At 38.9% G+C, this 21498-nt stretch overlaps 1 protein-coding gene across 18 annotated transcripts in view; it reads right to left on the bottom strand.

Annotated features, from left to right (window-relative positions):
• The window catches only part of fnbp1b (formin binding protein 1b), a 55430-nt gene extending 35168 nt beyond the window's left edge, over nucleotides 1–20262 (bottom strand). For 16 of the 18 annotated variants that reach the window (XM_080876488.1, XM_080876490.1, XM_080876489.1 and 13 more), the window contains exons 1-2: nucleotides 3808–4169; nucleotides 2147–2262 (exon numbers count right to left, since the gene is read on the bottom strand). In XM_080876488.1, the coding sequence (XP_080732614.1) occupies nucleotides 2147–2262; nucleotides 3808–3858 (167 nt within the window). In that variant the 5' untranslated portion in view covers nucleotides 3859–4169. Of the gene's footprint in view, nucleotides 1–2146; nucleotides 2263–3807; nucleotides 4170–19858 lie in introns of those variants that run through there. The other 2 variants (XM_080876492.1, XM_080876487.1) reach the window with 2 other exon arrangements.
• Between the last annotated feature and the right edge of the window lie 1236 nt (nucleotides 20263–21498).

Here is a 21498-nt window from a genome sequence, read left to right as displayed (position 1 = left end):
GTCGGGCATAAACCGTCCGTGGCGCAAAAAAGGTTGGAGACCGCTGATTAAGAGGACCCGAGGGAAGCTCGGAAAGCTAAGCAGAAGTTATTTGGAGAGTGACTGCCGTTGGTTGAAAAGAGAGTTTAAAAAAAAAAACTTCAGTGGTGTTGCACACTATTTTATATTATTTTTTTAAAGTCATTGTTAACCCTTTAAAGCCGGTCAGAGCTGCATGCTCCGTTTTGCGTAACTATTGTTAAATCCCTGTAGAACCTGAACCGTGTAAGCTAGCGCAATAATTTGTTTTGCATATGAAACCGGAGGAGTTGTACTTACATCTGATGCCATCAGCTTGTCCTCGGTCACGGTTTCATTCCACATATAGCTTTGCAAAAATTGCATAAAAAGCGCTTGCAGGAACAAAAACATAATATTCCAGAAACACGTTTTGCCGTTCCTATCAGCTGTTCGTAACACTTCCCACAGTGAAATGATGCACATGCTGTTTTCTTTGCAAATTTGCATCATAGGATTGTTTTTTGTTTTTCCTGCAGTATATAAAAATTGCTGTATCTCCAAAATAAAACTATGAAGACACTCAAAATAAATTTCCTGTTGTTGTAAACTATTTTTTGCAACTTTATTGTATTTAAAGTTTTGAGGGATAAACCTCTTAAATTTCTCCAAGTAGAAATATATGTAAACAAAACAAAAGCGATTTTCAATTTTTTTTGTAGTTTATTGCACTTTTTTGCAATTTATGTAATTACTATGGACTTAATGCATACATATTATTAAAATATGGGCTATAACAGTTGTATTGATGTATAGCAACTTGAAATGCTCCCACAAATGGCACTACAGCATATAAAAAAAATAATATAAGCTCTGGTGGACTTGGTTCTATAGTAGGTCTTAAAGGGTTAAATAAATATCGTCAAATAATCGTGATCTCAATTTCAGTGAAAATAATCGTGATTATCATTTTTGCCATAATCGAGCAGCCCTACATTAAAATGATCCAGACAATAAAAGAGGACCTTAAATACTTAAAGTTCAACATTATTACTTAGCAGATTTGCAGAAAGAAAAGAACAGAACAAAATTAATAGTTAGGAAAACTATATGCACCAATTAAAAAAACACCTCTGTTTGCATGTGTCCGTATTTAGGTCTGAAAAGTTAGTGAATACAGAGATATGTAGGTAATGCATGCATATAAACACAGACAGATAGTCCTATTATCTCAAGCTGACTTAATTATCAAGAAACAGGCATGGCAAGGTCTGCATACAGGATCACAGGGCGTGTTACAGAGGCCTTCATTGTGAATACTGGAATGGTAGTGGCTAGATTCTGTGAAACTGGGGGTTGGGGGTCAATACTTAAAGCATTAGCCATATTGCCTGGCCTCTTTAAATAGGAGGATTGTGGATTTGGGGGGTATCTCCCACTGTGCATGGATGCAAGAGGTCTTGTGAAGCGCATCCTGTCAATGCAGGACCGAATACACTCCCACTACTTCCCCTGAAAAAAATAAGTGACTGCAGCAAAACACAGTGGAGGGGGCGGGACCAACACTTGTGATTGGAGGGGGGAAAAAATCTGGGTCAGACCTGGGGTTGATAATGCTGATACCTAGTAATCTCTATGGAAACACAAGCTTCACCCCCTTCCCCCACAACCTGACTTCCTCTTGCCTGAAACTGAAGCTAGCAACACAATCAGACAGCACGCAGGAGAGAGTGCAAAGCAGCAGACAGACTCTTCACAGACAAAAAGGATGGAGGGGAATAGACAACCTCTTCCGCTTGCATGTTTGGTTCTGCAGTTACATAAGGTAATTCTGCTTCCTTGCAGGCAAACAACAACACTGCTGTGAAAATAAGAGAATTTCTTGATAACTTGTATTCCAATGCACGGTTTCCCACATGGGATTGTTCATTTAGTCTCCTCTTCCTATGGGAAGCCAGAGGTCAAGGTCAGCTTCAAAATGTGGTGTTTAAGATTCAGTCTCAAGGGCACTTCGGTAGGTCAAATCCTGCTGTAGTGTCTGTTTCTGTGTGTGTCTTTTTTATCTATGTCATCAAGAGGAAAACATTCACCATTATTACAACTGCTTCTGCAACCCACAATGTGATTCTGAGTAAACTTAAATACTCACCTAATCTGTTTTGCATAGTTGGTTTCAATTTCTGATCTCTCCTTGACAAATTTGGTGTACTTTTCCACAAACTCGATCCCCCACTGTGTATGCTTTTCCAAGTTGTCAAACTGATCCTGCAGAAAAGAAGAAGATGGTGATTACATCATTCAAGAAGGAAAATAAAGCACTCTGTAATGCCATTTACATTGTAATAAGAAAGTTAAGCATTACAAACGATTCAATCAGTTCAATGACGGCACTGCAAGGGACCTACTGTCGATCTTTTGCTCACTTACTCTGGCCCACTTGCATTTTTACCTTTGCAGTTGAGCACTGCTCATACTAATCATTAAGTTTATTAAAATTTAACTTCTGTTTGTAGACTACTGCTCATCTGGCTTCCCACAGGCCACGCATTGGTTTGTTCTCAGTAATTGATCTCAAACAACCTAAATTGTGATTTAAACTCTTCAAAGGACGTGTTTCCTGGAATAAGCCTGCAACTTTCCTCCTGACACCGAGTCATTTTCCAGCAAGTTTCCCCTTGCTACTCTTAATTTAATTTCAAATTGTGGTCTGTCACAGAGAAAAAGTAGAGCTCATAGTAAAAACAAGCAGCAGCAGCAGCAGCAGCAATCCTCACTACTGATAACCAAACACAGCTGTTCAGACTGAACTCATTCTTCATGATTCGTTCATGACTTGTGAGGAAAAAATGAGCCTTTAGTTGGCTGAGGTCACGTCTTGAAATTCATCACTTCAAAAAAGAAAAGCCTTCATCTGGAATATCGATTTACATACGTGCAAAGTTTCACTAACAATCGTATGCTTAATTCCAAGAGAATTACAAAATAATTCCAAAGGTGAACAACAAAGAAGACACGGACAACCTTAGTGCGGCTCCAACAATCTCCCATCCTCTCTTCTAACATGTCGGTAGTCTTCCTGAGTGCAGATAATTGCTCTTAAGCACAGTGCAAAAAGTTCTTTCTAATTCTCAACGCAAACCATGCAGGGCACTTTAGAACATCCTCCACAAAGTGCGCTTTCTTACCCTAGACACAGGAAGTGGTTGTGGTGATGAAAAGTTTAAGAGGCTTAGTGTAGCCTATGAGAAGGTGTGTTAAACTGGCTTATTTGTTAGAAGTGCAAAATATTCAAACACTTCAGGAAAATATATTTCTAGCTTTACTAAAGCCACAAAATGTTGTCTAGAGGGTGATCAAAATTTCTTGCACACCTTTGAACAAGCCTTCACACAATTAACTGCTACTCAAGCAAAAACAATGGAGTGAGAAGGATGAGGGTGAGGGGTAGCGGTGCACTCTGCATTGTTAGTCAGTTTCAATGAGCAATCACTCCTCATCAACGAGCCACTCAGCAGAAGATGAAATCAACAGATTTACACATTTTTACTGAAATTAAACTCTGCCTCATCAATCCTAAAGTCTAAACTTTCAGACACCCATCCACTGCTTGTTGTTATCACCCAAGCACATGCTCACTCTGAGACGCCATGTTCCAATTAAAGCAATTAACAATATTTACTTCATGATGAAAATTATTACAGACATCCAGCATTCAGGGCACAAAACAGAAAACAATAAGCACGCATAGCTGCACCCACATCATGCACACAAAACCCTCCTCTCCTCCTCTGCACACATAACTCAGATTACCCTTTTTTGTAGGGGCACCATCTTATCCACTGTGTCTCGTCGTGGAATCATTCAAAAATATCCAAATCCAGAAAATGTCCATCCGATGTCCTCCAAATTAGAGCACCAAAAAGCTGTGGTTAATTTGGAGAGGGCATCCACAAGACCATGCTCTAGATATCCACAGTTAAAGGGGTAACGTTATGGGGAACAATGAACCCCCACTTCTACACAATAACAACAGAAACTGGCCAGTTCTGATTATCCAGAAACAGCAAGAATGTGAAAGACCAGGGGAGGAACTCGCGCAGCAGTGGCTCACTCAAGTGCACGCTCTGAATCTGAAGCTATGGCTGCCCACAGCATTCAGGCTTAATGCTCCATCAGCCGTAAGGTGGAATAAGTGGGATGAGAGAGGACAGTGAGAGAGAGCGGAAAAAAAGAGGGAGGGGTCATGAAAAGAATGGAAATGGCAGAAGAGGCGGGATTATATGCGAGGGGATTAAAATTACAAGAGGGACTAGCCCACATTGCTGGGGTCTTGTAAACATTGTCACCTTGTTCACTTTACCATTTATCTAATTTAAAAAAATAAAAAAATAAATAAAAAAATGGATCCATGATAATGATGAGTCATTCTGAGATCACGAATCAAGAGACACTTCCTGAAGTAAAATGGAAAAGCCATCAACCAAGCAATTTGCAGGCTACAAGAGAAAAAGTGTATTAATAAATTATGAATTAGAAGAGAGTGCGATCAAAGAAAGAAATGCATTATGTGAAAGTAAGACACAAGCATATACTCATACTTTATCATTAGGTCACACCACATTTTCAATCCTGTATTGTAATGCCATGATCTCAACAACAGGAGCATCTCAAGCTGGTTTTATTGATAAACTGGAGTTACTGACTTCCCAAACGTATCAGGTGGGGCAGACTTAAACCTTTCTGCTGGGAGGTTTTGACCCCACATATTTCAAAGTAAGTACCTCTACTTGACAGGCATCAAATAAAAGGTCAGGTATTTTGAAGGCTCTATTTATATGAATGTAGACTCAGGCATAACTTTCATTTCAATGGATAGAGGAACATAAAACATGCATATATAGAACTGCTCAATTAAAAACTTTAAAACTTCCACTATGCATGTGCATTCACAAGATGATGGCTCAAACCACAATGTCAACGTGATGAGCAGAGATGCTAATCCCATGAGACCATTGAAGACGCTGATTCAATTTAAAGAACTAGTAAGCCACAAAAAAGTTTTTAAAGCATACACTTATGCTACATTATGAATGTGTTTATTATTAAGGGAGAGAAACATCCAAACCTATATAGCCCTGTGTGAAAAAGTGTGACATTAGACCTTTTGTTTACATTTGTGTTATCTTATTTAATTTGTTTGATGATCTAAAACATTTAATTGTGACAAACATACAAAAATAATAGTAAACCAGTATGGAGCAAAGACTTTTTCACAACACTGTTTATTACAATAACAAGAAACAGGCCTGTCACTGCACAGCTGAAGCTGAACCTCCACATGACTGACTTATGTATCTTGGTGCTGGCTCTTTTTGGGCAAGGTCTCCACATGTCTGATTTAGGAATCACAAAATAGATGTGACCCAACAGATTCAAATTGCTCACCATCTCTGATTAAATGTCATGCTACTTGCCAAAAGACCGACACCAGTCAACTAAGCCAATATTAGCCAATATACTACATACATTTGCTCTGCAGAATTGTGAAAACTTAACTAGTTTTTGACACGGAACACACTAAATGAATGACTGCCAAAATTCAATCAAGTGTAATTAATCGTAGCCCTAAAAAACACGAGAAAAATTCAAGTAGAAATACGGAATATGATAACAAAAGTGGTTTGAATACAAACAAAACCTCTAACAGACATTAAATTTGAAACAATCCATTCCATTAATCCTCCTACTGCCCCTTGTACTAATACCTTATGACAACCATCCTTTCATCTGCTGCCTCGGACACCTGACTTTATTGCTATCAAAGCCAATATGCTGGAATCCCTTCAGGAGATGACCCAGGTCCACTGCACTTATTTTTTCAGGATACCGTCCCAGTCAGTGAGCCACATGTACTAGTGTGGTCGTATGTAAAAGAAAATAAATATAACTGTGTGACTAAATGTTTTTTATTATTCAGGAAATGGAAAACAGATTCAAACTGAGAACAAAGGGAACATTAGCAGTTACTAAATTTACGTAGGTGGTCCATGGGCTGTAAGAAAACTAATGCATATCTGTATAAGGGTCAGCCTCATAAACTCTAGTTATTCTTGAGCGTTTTAGGAAGATTGCAGTGCAGGTATCAGACTGCCACTTAATCTGAACTAATACATACTATTGAACAACAACTTTTGCAATCCCACAAATAATAAAGGCCCAGGCCATTGCCTTGCTCCCCATTTAAAGACAGGCTTTCTCAACACATCAACTCATCTGAGGCAAAGATGAGCCAGTTTCACTGGAATGGTTACAAATTCCTGTTGGATTAAATTCACAGAAATATTTCACTTTGTAAACAATATATGATATTATGTGGTTGGAACTTCTCCCTCTATGCAAAATCTAATGAAAAAAAGGGCACAAGTTATATATGAACAGTGACTAGTATTAAAAAAAAAAAAAATTCAAACACCAACATTCAGGCCCTTAAAATATCACTCCAACCTCTCTGATAATAGCAGAGCTTTTGAAAACCAGTGTAATTAAATCAAACCTCACGAAGACCTCAGGCTAAATTTCACAATTGCTATGAATTTAGTGGTATTTAAAGTCAAAACTAATCTTTTGACCCAATCTGGGTCTCAGTAGCTTTAAAATAAAAATTTCCAGGTCATTTCATTGCTTCCATGATGTATACCTTACACTTCTTCCTTCAACTGAAAGAAGGGGCTTCTTTTCTTATCGTAACAACATTAGCAATAAGAGCTATTTGAAGGGATTTGGAGTAATCCATTCAGGGTTTTTTGTTATCTTTGATGTTACGCGTTTTTGGATGTAACAGTGGCCTAATCTATGAAGATTTTATTATCTATCCTATGGGAAACAATAAAATAGTCTTATCCTAATAATCAGTTCCTAACCACTGAATGATTTTGAATAACAAATGCACCTTTTAAGCAGTATATATTTCTTTAACTGTCAAAAGAAATGCAGTAAAGTCATATACAAATAGTATTGAAGCAGAAAAATTATTTTCTGGCCTACTGTCTGTTCTCCTTTCTTCAGCAGCAGACAGTAGAGAGTATCAGCACGCTTACATTCAGATATTTAGTAAGCTTAGAATCAACAATTAAAATAATTAGCCTAAAATAAAAATTATGTTTAAAGAACAAGGCATCAGATCAATCATCTTTAGCACCCTGCTCCCCAGGTTTTGTTAAAGATTGAGATATTTGCTTTTGATTACTACCAAAGCTGCTAAGCGAAATGTGAGTATTTAGGACAGCCCTAGACTTTTCACTTCATGAAGGAATGCAGGGAGCACCAAAAGGAAACCGTTTAGCATAGTTATCTCTCCTTTTGTACAGCCAGGATAATGAGATCATGGAAAAAGCACCTGAAACAGGCCCTGTGTTACATCAGCAAACTTCTGGGCACACTTCTTATATTACTGGACTCATACCAACCCTGAAGAGGTCAGTTTGCTGCTCTGCTGATCACAGTAAAAATCAATATGCCATTAAAGCACAAGAATAAAGAAAAAGGGGCGAGGGGGGGCTATTTCACTTGTCAACTCAGAGGAAAGAACATGAAAAGGAATTACAGACTAATAACTTTAAAAAATGAAAGTATGAATTATGTTTGGCTTTGTTTTGTTAGTAAAGAGTTTGTATAATGTGCTTCATTTATTTCTCTCTGCAACGTAGTCAATTCTACAGTAAATGAAAAATAAATTAAAAATAACAATAAGTCCCCACTGGGAAATGTTTTACTGAAATTATTTTGATGCATCGCTTTTTATTTTTTTTATTTATGCAATTGCAAAATTCCAATTAAGCCTTTAATCGGATTTCAACTTTAAACATAAGGAGTCTAACCACCCACTGAAAGGCTTTGAATGAAAAGAAAGAACAGAAAGTGATGAGGTCACACGAGCACAGAGGGTAACCCGGAGAGGTCGAGGAGACAGATGCTCACCTAGAGAGGGAGCAGTGCAAAAGTCCATGGATGCTTTTGCCTTTATTTTGAAGGGTCAATGCGTTGACTGAAGAGCAAGAACAGCAGGCCTGTGCTGTCAAAGGAGGAGCTCTTTCTTTTCTACTTGTCTAGACTTTTGCTGGTGGAAGTGAATCATGCAAGGTATATAATGACGGGGATTCCTACACAGACCACTGACTGACTGAGTTGCAGAGGTTTTTGTTTTGTTTCACACCAAACTAGTGTTATGGGTATCAGAACAGCTTTAAACTCTAATCACGGGAAATATGAGCAAACTATTTTGAGTCTCATTAGCTGACAAACCCCGTCCCGAATGAGAAGAATCTGCTTTCACTGAGAACTGGTCATTAAATTGTGAGGGTCACACCAAAGAAAGAAAGAAAAAAAACAAATAGCCCAATTGTTCTACCAAATGTAGCCTCAACTTTAAAAAAAACAAAGTTGCACAAAATGTCCTGGTCTGGTTTATTAAGTGATTATTCAGAACGTTACATACAGCTTTTTACTGACCAGACAAAAGCACCACCCTCAGAGATGGAGTGAAAACTGATGTCCCCCTGAGTGGGTCAATGCAGCGTTTTCTTGTGCCTCCTCACGACAGTGGGCGTTCAGCTGCAAGAACAAATATTTGGTGGAGATGCCAAACCCTCTCTCTGACACACATCAGGCTTTGTCCAATAAAGTGGGGTGGAACAATGCCTCCATAGCTCGGTATGACCCCCTAGTCCAGGAGGAGAAATTGGTCACGATTGATTTAAACTAAAGAGCTACATCTTTAAATCCAAGGTGTTTTCACAACTGTGGTAAACAAATCCCCCCAAACCAAATGGCTTAATTAGTAAAATTACTGAAAGTTTACTTTTAGTCAGCTGAAAACTACCTGACACCAGGTCACAGATGTGTTGCTTCATTTTGTTAAAATAAGCAGTCGAGTGTAAATTTTGCATTTGTTTGCATACTACAGCTCAAAACAAAATTATTTTCATCTGCAGCACGAGCTGTAGGTACTCGTCACTCGTCTCCAACTAGGGCTGCCACAAACGATTATTTTGATAGTCGACTAGTCACCGATTATTTTTGCGATTAGTCGACTAATCAGATCATCATCCATTGGACGTACAGCGTACAGCTTATTGCACCAGCAGCATCTGGTCTTATATAACTATCATTAGTTTACAGCTTGAAGTGTTTGTGCTAACTAAAAATAAAGACAAGATGATAGTTTATTAATTTTTAATGAAATTTGCAGATTGTTTCGGTGAAGTTTAATAAACTCCTTGCTTTCTAAAATATAACAGGACACCGGAGTATATTCTCCAGCGTCTCACACTTCTGATAATCAGCTGTCTGCTTGACAGTTTTAGCTGTGCAAAAACTATAACTTTAATCTCAGCCAAACCGATTTACTCAGGAACAAATAAAATACTAAAGAAAGCCAAACAATAACATTTTTAAGTTATCTAAGTGACTTATGTATGTTTAACCTGACTAGCGAAAGACCGATGGGTTTGAAAACGATTTGCCGGGAGTCCGGTGTTCTCACGGCTCTAGTTAGCCTTGCCCCCGGCTCGCTAACGAGCTAGTGGGTAACAGACGTCTCCGAAAACGTCGGAGCGCTTTTGAAAATATGTGGTGTCTTGATAAACTGAGCAGATATTTGAGGTTTACACAGCTACATTCTCGCCTGAAAATATGTTAAACGTTTATTTTGTGACCAAGAAAGAATAATAAGAGTAAAGTTAAAACTAACTAGCTGCCGCCATTGTTGACAACTGCGCTGGGCTGCGCTATGAATTCTGGGACACAGCTTCTTCTTCTTCGGAGTTTAACGGCAGCTGGCATCCTTGTACATGCAGTGCTGCCATCTTCTGTTTCAGTCCGTTATTACACTCTTAAATCCTACTACTCATTCCTGCGTCCTTTGTGATCTTACAAAGCTTCAAACGATGCGTCGACTATTAAATTAGTCGTCGACGATTTTAATAGTCGACGTAATCGTGACTAGTCGACTAATCGTGGCAGCCCTATCTCCAACTATGAACAAAATCATTATCAAACACCATCTAAAAGCCGGTCTGTGTTAGGATGTTACACTAACTTTAATGTTAAATGTTTAAGGCTTTGAGTGTGAAATTATGATGATTACTTCAAAGTAGGTTTGGTCTAATAATAGTTTTGTAAATGGTACACGTATTCAATCACAGCTCCACCAGCTGCAGCGTGGAGTATTTAAATAGCACAAATAAATAGCACAAAATTCAGTGAGTTATAAAAGTCAATAAGTAGCCTACCTGCAAACTTACGGGCAATGGCAACTTTAAAGAAAGAAAGTACACTCAGAGGCATCATAACTTGGGTTAAAAGGACTTATTATGGTGTAAGCACTAAATTTACCTATGTCCTCATAATGAATTAAAGCAAAAAAAGACTAGCAGGTAGAACACTCTTCAAATACAGTGCCCCCCTGCCTCAGCCTTACCAACAACAGCAAAACTGATGATGATATGAAAACAATTTTTATTATCACTTTTTAGGATCAGCTATCAACTGTCTCATGTTAGGTAATATGAAAATAACTGTGAAAGTACAAGGCACACGTGTCCAGGGCAAATGCACATGTGCAGCAACCATACATGCAAAACTTCCTGTAAAATATGAACAGCTGTTTGAGGCGGTGGATGACCTTACGTAAAACAACTCTTGTTTGCATGCACTGCAGGTATTTATAGAAATAACTCCTCTGATGGTCTGAAAATTTAAGGATGGAAGTTGATTCATGCACATGTGCATAATGCACTCTTGCTTTAAGCTATAGTTTTTTTTTTTACTGTGCTATCTTGTTATTTACTTCTGTCTTGTAACACTGGTAAGAAGTATGAGCTCTCATAGGTTTGCTCCTTTAATAAGAAGAGCTTCGTGTGGCATTTATGTAACAGGACATTTCTGCATGTCAGTTGTTAGTCATAGCCAACTCAAGAAGGAAAGTTTGGACATCAAATGGAAAGTTCTGCTGCAGCTCGGCGTCTCTTCTTTCACTCAGACAGTATATCAGAACCCTTTATGACTGTTACCCATACCTTTGACTAATCCTGCTGTTTGTCTGAACTAAACGAATCACTGTGCAAATATGACTGAAGTCAGAAATACTTGACTTACAGCACTGGTCGTTTTCATCTGCAGTAGCACCTGTAGATACTCGTCACTAGGGCTCAGCGGTGGCTCTTCTTTCTGTTCCTCTTTTTGTGTAATCACAGAAAGAGCACTGTCCAGAAAAACAAAAAACTCACTTCTTCTCCGCAACATGGTCACTGTTTTCATGAAGCAACAGGATAGGAAAATAAGTCGCAAATTAATCCGTCTCACTGGGATAAAAGAGAAAAGAAAAACCTGTCCTGGAATAATAATTGAGTGCTGATAGTTTGAAGATCCAGAATACAGTGGTGCAAAGACTCCTGATAATACCTAATACGCAAACATTTTCATTTCACAGGGGCCAGTGTAAACTCCGAGAATGCACCAAGAATAAGAAGCATAATGAGAAGGAACTAGCACAGAACTTGATTAAACCATGAAGTCATTAATCTGATTACTACACCCCCTTCTACCTTTACTACCCAATAGGCTGCTTTGTGGCTAATCCTGCAAACACACATTAGCCATTGTTCCTGCTGAGCTGTTTTTCTTCTTTTTGGAGGATAAAGCTCTTTAATTCTTTATATAACACGGTCTGTGGAATGAAGGAAACTTTGAACTTTGGAAAATGCCCAATTTGAATGAACTGTAATGAATTTATATTTTAGTCTGTCAGTTGATAATCATCTCTCATTTCTTCAAGCTGAATGTTATCTACATTTAACTGTGATAGATTCCCTGTCCATAAGCTTCATAAGATTATATAAATGGATCACTAAAGCAAGAGGTGTACTGACTGTCCATTACATATAGGCTGATCTATACTTTACCTAAATCTGGCACTCTAATTTGCAAACAACTTGCAATTGAATCAACCTGTAACAGCATTTTCTGATATTAGCTTATTGCAGATATATGCTATTATAGCACATAGGAAAGATCCTCTGTGAACTTACCTGAACTACTGTTTTAAAGATTTCAGCCATAATTACTATTGCTACTTTTTGTTTTGTTTTATTTTTTAACAGCTAAATTATGAGAGGATTGCTAAGTGCTAATGGCAGTGCTAAGTTATCACCAGTTTGACCAGCTCAAGGCATCCATAGCTAAGGGTGTATTACACAAACACAATCCCTCTCGTCATTGCTAAAATTCATCCCCTATAAATAAATAAGCTATGAAAAGACTTCTTGCAGTGTCTGTCAGTCTAGTGTCAGATAATGTAAAATAATGAGCTTAAAAAAGCTCCAACATGCACCAAAACAGTCTCAGCACCCACCTTGCATTAAAAGCAACCATGTCTCAAACATCAATAACTTTTAAGTGTGAAGACACTTTAAGTGAGAGTGGTAACTGCACAGCTGCAGATTGCTCATCTTTGGAACCAGCCTCACTAGGCCATTTAAGGAAATGCACCTTTGGCACTTGGACATTGGCTTCATTTTTACAAGCCCAGAGGTTGCTGCTTGGTAAATAAATACAGACACATGCCAAAGCAGTGAGTTAATAGTGACTTCAGGTTCTAAATGACACCCCTGCTCAGCTGTCCCTAATAGTATAGATGCCGGGTTTCAAGGCAGTCATGCTACATGTTGCCATGACATGCCCGATTTAAATACTTTCCACTGAATAACATACTAACAACATGTTCCTTTGCAGTGGCTCAAACTATACTGTCTGAGATTACTGCACATCTTTGTCAACAAGTCTTAAAATCAAATTATGGCTGCCATGGGACTTATGTAATTTAAAGAAAAATAACACAAACAAACTGCACTACCTTATAATTAAGTCTGCTGGCAAACATTGTGGTTGTAAATGAGAGACTAGATTAAGCATGTTTGCATCTTATGTATTTTACACTTTGACCCAACTGTCTTGCTAGAGACTTTCTTCAGAAGTGACACGGAACATTTATTGCAAATGCTTCCAACTCACTCCAGCTTAGCTTCAGATAACAAGGGTCAAACCACTTTCTTTAAGGTGAAGGCGCACATCAGCAAGAAGTCATTTATACTTGAGTGGCATAACACAATTTAAAAGTGAAGTCATACAACTACTGCTAGCGCAGTCAGGGAGCAGTGTTGCTAATACAACAGAGAGCGCTGTTTTTCACTAGTGTACTTGTTGTTTTTTTGTTTTTCACTAGTGTACTTGTTGTTTTTTTTGTTTTTCACTAGTGTACTTGTTTTTTTTGTTTTTTTTTCACTAGTGTACTTGTTAAACCAACACAGCTGAACAAAAGCCAGTAATCTGCTAACAGGCCACACAAACTGTGGGACCATAACTGGATTTTATAAATCCATTCATTTCTCTCTCTTTTACGCTCATGTTAATATGTGTACTACTTCTCCACAAGGTAAAGGCCTTAGGGAACATGGAGTACTTTCACTTATCTAAATGAGCTGAGATATGTGCTACAGTTTCCCAGGCAATCTCTAAATTATGTGGCAGTCGTTTCGCTCCACCCTAACATGCCTCATCTCAGGATATGAGTAAAGATGCCTCTTTTTAGGGGCTGCCTGACAAGACAGGCAGATTACTCATCATGGAGGCACTTACACAAAAAAAAAAATGTTGACAAAGTTCTATGCAGTGTTTTCTATTTTAATGTACAGTATATGGAGGGCAACACCTATTCAGGGAGAAATGTGAGGGACATAGCTGTTACTGAATGGGAATCAGGGTTAAAGATTTAAATGGCATTTACTGTTAAAGTTATTTTACACTACAATCAGTGCTCTCTGTCCTCTCTGTCTGGCATCATTAACTATTAATTATTAATGTAAGTGCACACAATTTACCTTCTACCTTATTCAAAATACCAGTCTAGCTGAGACAAAATAGGTTTAATGCAGAATCCTGCAAAAGCAGAATCCATTACAACACTGTAGTTTTCCAAGGAAGCCTCAAAAAAGCTCACACAGTCACTTATTAACCATAAAATATGAAGTCAGTTCTTATTCTTATTCTAACTGTAAAGGAAGGAATATCACAGATATAATCAAAACTGAAGGGACTGAGGCTGAAGAACCAATGCCTGTTTAAGAAGTTGGTGCATCCCCCCCAAAAAACTACAACGCATAAATGCTGTATTGACATGGTCAAAGCAAACAAACAGTATTTTAAAGCTGTTTCCAAACGAGTGAACATGAAAAGAGTGTAAGAGACAAGAGCTACTGAGCAATATTAAAGAAAGGTATGAGTGGGCTACAGTAATTGGTAGAAATGGAGTCCCGCAGTTAAAAAAGTGGGAGACAAACATGTAGTAACTGGATGTCTGCATGGTCCAGTTTTTATTACCACTAAATAACTAAATTTGACATGAATCAAGTCCTGAAGTAACTGATAATATGGTCTGACCACATCTTGAATAAAAATGAACAGATTTCCAGAAGGCAAAGTATCAGGAAGTGCATTCACAACAACCACTAAACCCATGTTTTCAGCACGTTCTCACACACACACACACACACACACACACACACACACACACACACACACACACACACACACACACACACACACACACACACACTCTGATGCTTCCTAGATGGTTATATGTAACATCTGTGCTGTCACATACAATTTGTCTTTGGGGATAACCAAAATGTAAAAGCCGCAAAAATAACAGACAATAAATACACTACCATCACTACAAGTCACACTTACAGTATGCAGTACAATATAACAGCAATTAGGATAATACAGACAGCTACAAGGTTCAGGTGACAACATGTCAACTTGGAGTGACTGCAGTTCAACAGCTGTATATTTGCCACTGTCACAGCAATGATTAGAGTCTGGCTTTACAAATAACAAAAGAGGTGGTGACTAAAGATTAGAGGTTACAGTTACACTCTGTGGTGGGAGGAAATGAGTCACATTTCCATGGACAACATGACAAAACAGCCTAAACCGCTCCCATTGTGGAGGAAGTCACGTGTCATCTGAAAAGCACCAAATTTTCACATTTAAGAAACCAGCAAATGAGAATCAAATCAAATTCTACTCTAAATGGTCTAGCTAATTTTAAAAAAAATGCTGTGAGCCAATTCTGTATGAATACCACTTTCTTCTGCTCTTCACTCCTTAAGAGCCTTTAGAACAAATCCAGATTCATTCATCTTTGTTTTAGCATCACAAGAGCTTAAAGGAGGAGGAGAAGAGAAAATGGACTGGAAGTGGTATCACTGAGTCAGCAGGTGGGTGGTGACGGGTACAAGATTTAATGGTGAGAGCAATGGTGGTTGTAGTCTGCCAAGGGTTTCAGGCTCTGACCCCCACTGACTCCAACACACTGATAGAAAGAAACAAGCTAGCTCAGGTTTCAGTCCTGGAAGTGCCCTGAATATCAAGAGAACACCAGGAGGGATGAGGCTAGACCCCAGGGGAGCTTGAATCAAGATGAAATGGAACAGCAGAAAACACTGGGGAAATATCTGCCTAACACTAGACTCCAAAAACACCACCAGGAAAAGAGCCCTGAATACTTCACTGCTGCAAATGCAAGACTAAAACCATCAGGTGTTGACTTAAAATTTCCAATTAAAAATATAAGAGAAAGCAAGCAAGTTTACAAATCCTCTCCAAACCGTACAACTTTCCCTTTTGATGGCCAATACACAGATCCATGTCTTGGGTGAAACTGTCAATACAATACAATGCACAATCAAAGAAACTGGGAAAGTTCACTTCACTTCTGTGGGATATTGTGTCCTCATTCATAAATCCAGAGATGCTTCTGTAAAGCTCAACTCACCTTAAGCTGCTGCTCTCTGAGTAGAGTTTCAGCCTTGTCCATGTTGCCTCATCAATTAGTTATGTCACAGGAAAAGACACTTTTACATCCTACAGGCAGTGCAGACTTAGTGGACTCCAACATAACTGTGAGAAAAGCAGCTTCTGTCCAGTTCCCAAATTATCCACACGAGAGAAGTGAAACATTCAAGGTGTGTCATAATGGAAAGCTCTATAGTCACATTGTAAAGCCAGAAGGTGAGGTTAACTTCTTTTTTCAGTTTTCACAGCTATGCAACTTTGGTTTTTGAGAATATTATGTGCATCTTCTTCTTTCATTGATCTTCATATAGTAGCACCTCTGCAGCTTAAAGCACCAGCTCTACACTGTGCATCTGAGCAACATCTCAGAGGAAATGCTGCGGTCTTGCTTTCTTCAATACTTCAATCTGACTTGATTTAGATTTTTTTTTTTAATTAAAGGTGACAAGACCTCTATAGTTAGGAACAAAATTGTAATTTTTTTCTGACACCAGGTCCACATTGAAACAGTCACAAGTTAGACCACATTTGACTTCCTTCTTGTTTCGTTCCATTCGGTCACATTTGTACATAATGCTTATTCCCTTTTGTGCATGCTTGTGATTCTAATTGTTTTACTCAATTCTCTGCTTTCACAAAAAGAAAGCCAGTTATTTCCTAACAATCTTGCAAAGACTTTGATGCCAACTTACTTTTTATAGCATTTTGTCAGAATGTAATGATGTTTAATATCCTGGTTAGGTTGTATTGTCAGTGGCAAATGCTGTTTAGAAATAATGTTGCAAACCATAGCTAGGCTCTTCTGACACACTGTTTCTGTAACACTGATCTAACTGGTACTGTGACAAGGACATGAGTGTGATGGCATGCCAGTAAACATTCTCAAAACCTTTCTTTAAGAACACAGTGAATGCTATTATCGGTGCTGTGATGTTGCACCAAAGGTATTCAACATTTTGGAGTTGACTGGTTGGTGCTTTACTCATTGTGAGTAATGCAGTTCAAACAATAAAGACCCACCACAAGTCAAGTTCATTTATTTACCCTGTTAGTCTGTCTAACGCTCACATTTGCAAGCCACAAAAGTAATTTGATACAGTTCTGCTAACACTTTATTCTCTATTGTGATAAAGTTTCAGTTATACTCTACTGTCTCCACAAAGCAGCAAAGGGAGAAATATCGCCATAAGATCTGTTTGCACTACCTCACCATGTGGCTAAGAGTTTAGAAACTGTGCTCTACTTTTACTTCACTTCCTGAAATATCATACACTTTCCTGTTCAAAGCGAGAAACAACAGGATGAGCTTGTTGAAAAAGTCCAGTGCATGTCGTGACTCAACCTTCATCTGTCACGCTGCATGCTCCTTTTAAGGCTAATGTCCAGTAATTTGTGTTGTGCCAGGATAATAACTACAGCTGCAATGATTAAGCAATGGATGGTTTACGCAAGCAGAATTTTTGATATTTCATCCATTCATGTTCAGCTATGCTGTTCTCTCTAGATTTATAGCAAATGGATAGCGTTGCATTAAGTGAGTGCAACATTACACTCGAGCCTTGTGACAGCTAATGCTGAAACCGTGCACTCATCTTAAAACAGTTATTATGATAACAATTTTATTGTGAAAACTTTTCTGCCTATAGCTCTTCAAATGTGAGGGATGTCTACTTATATTTGTTTAATAAACATAAAAGTAACTGGATTGTACATAATAAAGATCGTGCATAGATGCAGGGCACAACTATGCAATCTAACCAACAACATACTGGTTAGTTACATCCTTGTTCTACTTAAAAGTGTGGGTGCTGCCACAATAGCATAGCTGAGGTTGCTGTGTTGGGACGACAGCCCAATTAGCTGTGTGCATTGTCCACCTGCAGAGCACTGCTCAAATCAACCTGCATGTTGAAGAATCAAGTGTCTGGACTCTATTCAGCCTGCTAAGAAAAAAAAGCAAGCATCTGGTTGTAATACATTATTCTCTGCAAAAAAAACTTGTAAATGCTTTCCAGACCAAAAGGTACACATGAAAGTCTGTAAAGTACCTCAAGGGTATTTTGGCTATGCATGACTACCTAGGCAATAGCATTTGTCAGCCAAGCATTGTGGTACAAAAATGAAAATACACAGAGAGCACAGAAAAACTGCAACAAAATGTGGAGTGCCATTGGTTTTCTTTGTGAACTTTGGACCAGGTAAATTACTGGAGAATTCAGTGAGTGGCTCCCCCTCCATTTTTTTTTAAATGAAAAAACATCCCTACGTTAACTATCTCCAGACCACTTGATGTCTACTAGAAGAAAAAAAATCAAACTTATAACATTGACTTTAGACTGCTGTTTGTGTCAGGGCAAAAAGGGCTCCAAGCTGCAATCCTAAAGAGACTGTAATGTGATATATTGCACACAGGTAAAAACCAAGCAAATACATTTCCCAAGCTGAACACCTCATATTAAAAGAAGCTGTGTTTGCTATAAATATTTGCATGAAAAACGGTGCAACGTGAGTTTATGTAAATACACTCTGACCCTCCTGACGGGTTCAAATCTATACTCCGTGCTTGGCTTCATGCATGTCTGTGCCAAAGCACAAACTAGCACATGTGCTATATTTAAAACGTGCAATTAATTGTGAAACAGCCAACAAGCAAGCACCTCTGGGGGGGAGAAGATTCACTCTTTCACACTTGCAGCAACTACCTATTATCGAGTCATAAAAAAAAGAGTGCTGTAATGTTCATTACTGCTTTGCTTTTTCCTTTTTCTTTACATGGTTGCCTTACAAGTGTGAGCATGTGTCTGAATACAAATTAGGAAATGCCAGCTAGCTTGATGAGGGCTACTTCCAGGTTGTAAGAAGTTCAACACTGCCTGAAAGTCAATTTCAAAGAGGAATAGGCTTAAAAGTGACATCATGGTAGAGGAATTTATTGTAGTCGGGTCACCGGGCTTCTACTTTGTCTTCTGCTGCTGCTCATAAAGGTCTTGGTGACTCCAGGAACCATATTATTGTCTTTTCAGACAGGCCTATGTAGTATGCGGTTTCTTTTTTTTTCACAGCAACTATCTTGACATGAAATAAGAGGTGTTACTAATCACATTAATTACACCTCTGATCCTTCGCTAATGTGATTAGCAACACCTGCGTTAACCTACTATTTCGAAACAGCTACTATGGCAAAACTTTTTATTTCAAAATCTATCTGAAATCTCTCTGTAGATGCAAATACTTTTTAGAGAATGCAAACAACTACACAGGTGGGGGGCTTAAAAGTAGCGACTGTAATAAATCCATAAGTAGTGAAATGAGTGTAACCTGCTACTTAGTGGAAGAACGAGTTCAACATTTGCCTCTGGTTTTAGTAACCTCAGGATCAGAGATGCACAACTAGGGGAACTTAACCTTATCTACTTCCTCTGCTTGCTTTGATAATGCAGCCTGTGAGATGTGCGCATTTATCTGCGGGTTAGCCATGCATTCATTACACGGTAACAAGCAAAGAGAAAAAAAGGCAACCGTCGCCGCAAAGAGAACAAACAGCCACAACGATTTGTCTGCGCTGGGAAACGGGAATTGCCGTGTTATATTGCGAGGGGGTGTGTGCAAAAGCGTGGTTTGAAAGGCTCAAATGTAAACTAAAATGGATGGCGAGCTAACGCTAGCTGCCCATATTTATGCACCATTCCCTTCTTGCTAACAACACCATGCCACCTCGTAGTAATAAAACACACAATCTCACGCAATAACTGCTACAAATTAGCCCCCCTTTAGCTTGTGTCATCGAACACTAACACGCATAAAGACGTGCTCACTAGACATCGTTTTTAGCGGAAAAAAGCGGGGTACTGCGCATTGTCACACGCGTGTTTATTCTGAGAACCGTTATACGCACGCACGCACTCAATGATAAAGCGAGAGCAAACGTTACAAGTGCACCAGGACTCACCCATAGCTCTGTCCCCCAGCTCATGGTTTCAGTGTGATGTCCTAGGAATAATCCACAGCTCGTACGAGGTCTTTCCAACACACACAGCGCCGATAGCAGACGTGATTTTTGCCTCTGTGGTATTCGCCTGTCAACGTTGAGAAGAAAAAAAACGCTCCTCTCCTTGTAGGTGTTTTTTTCACACTCTCATCCTGTCTGACACAAGATGGCCAAGAGCTGCAGCATAATCTTCAAACAGGGTAGTCTCGCTAAATGCAGCGCGCGGGCACAAGCGCCAATGACAGCTGCTCCTGCGCGCGCACAGCCGAGAAGAAAAAAAAAGCCTGGTGGGGGGTGTCACTGCGGGGTTGTCCAATAAAGCCTTTACCGATATCTCTGCTCGCTCACTCTCCTCGCTGTGTCATTGCACTGGTGAAAAGCCCGTTTAGAAATGCTATATGAACGCAGGGGAGTGGTGTGAAAGGGGTCGCCACCCTTGGCAGATGTTGCATTGAATAGTCCCAGAGGGTTTCGGAGTAACTTCTGGCCAACAAACCCTACTTTCTCTCTCGTCTTTTGTCAGGGTCCCCCCCCCACTCCTTGTCTGATGAGCCATGGCGATCACGCATGACGCCGACAACGCCTTTAATGTAAACATGTACCTCACAAGATCCACAATGTGTTACATACTTATAGGTTTGATGTATATTTTCTATCTACTTAAAACTTTGCGTAGCGACAGGTGGCCGTTGTTTGCGTCATCTAGCGCAATTATACATAAAACTACTTAGGGTAGCTAAACTAGTTTAGTTCTCAAATAAAAAGCACCTTATACTTGCTCCCTCTTGTTCCAAATGATATTTTTATGTTCCCTACAATATACGCTAATTAAGTATACATATAACTATATGTTACAAATAGGGAATTATTTTCATATTCAACATATCATCCAGGCGTAAACATTGTTCTAATCAGACACCTGTAATGGCCATCACATTTATTGTGATGATTTATGTCGATCGTCTTTATTAGAAAACATTTCAGTCACGCACTATGCTTTCCTCCGTTACTATAGCAACACCCCCATCTGTTGGCAGAAAATAGAGACACACCAGTCCAACCAGTGTGCGTATCAGCACAGCTTAAAGAAAACAGAAAAGCACTACAAAAAGAGAACAGGGATCGTGTTTGTGATGCCTGGATTAAAATACTCATAAGGATCAGATGATTTTGAAGTAGTTTTTAATTGTGCACGGTTTTTGGGGACTTTGAATGAAACAAGCCGTGTCTCATTTGTTACCTTTGCGCTTGTTAAAGTGGAAATGTTACCTCTTGTCAAGCTCCATATTTATATTCTTGGACTATATCACTGTACATCAACATATAATAACAGTTCTCCAGAGCACAACACAAAATAATTTCGATCAAAACATTTTATTATTTTAGATCAGGGGTCACCAACATGGTGCCCACGGCCACAAGGACCACGAGTCACCAGCGGCCTGTTCTAAAAATAGCTCACCATAGCGCCACTTAGCAGTGAGCAGCATCTAAGATTTTTGTTGCTATTCTTTTTTTTTTTTTAAATCACACTTGCATTGGTCTAAATTAGATTGTTTTATTTTTTTAATTTAAACAACAACAAGTGTTTCATTTTAGAT

The sequence above is a fragment of the Rhamphochromis sp. 'chilingali' genome (genome assembly GCF_963969265.1).
Source record: "Rhamphochromis sp. 'chilingali' genome assembly, chromosome: 2".
In the NCBI taxonomy this organism is placed as follows: domain Eukaryota; kingdom Metazoa; phylum Chordata; class Actinopteri; order Cichliformes; family Cichlidae; genus Rhamphochromis; species Rhamphochromis sp. 'chilingali'.
Note: the sequence above shows the minus strand (reverse complement) of the source record. Positions and strands in the feature narration are given on the sequence as shown.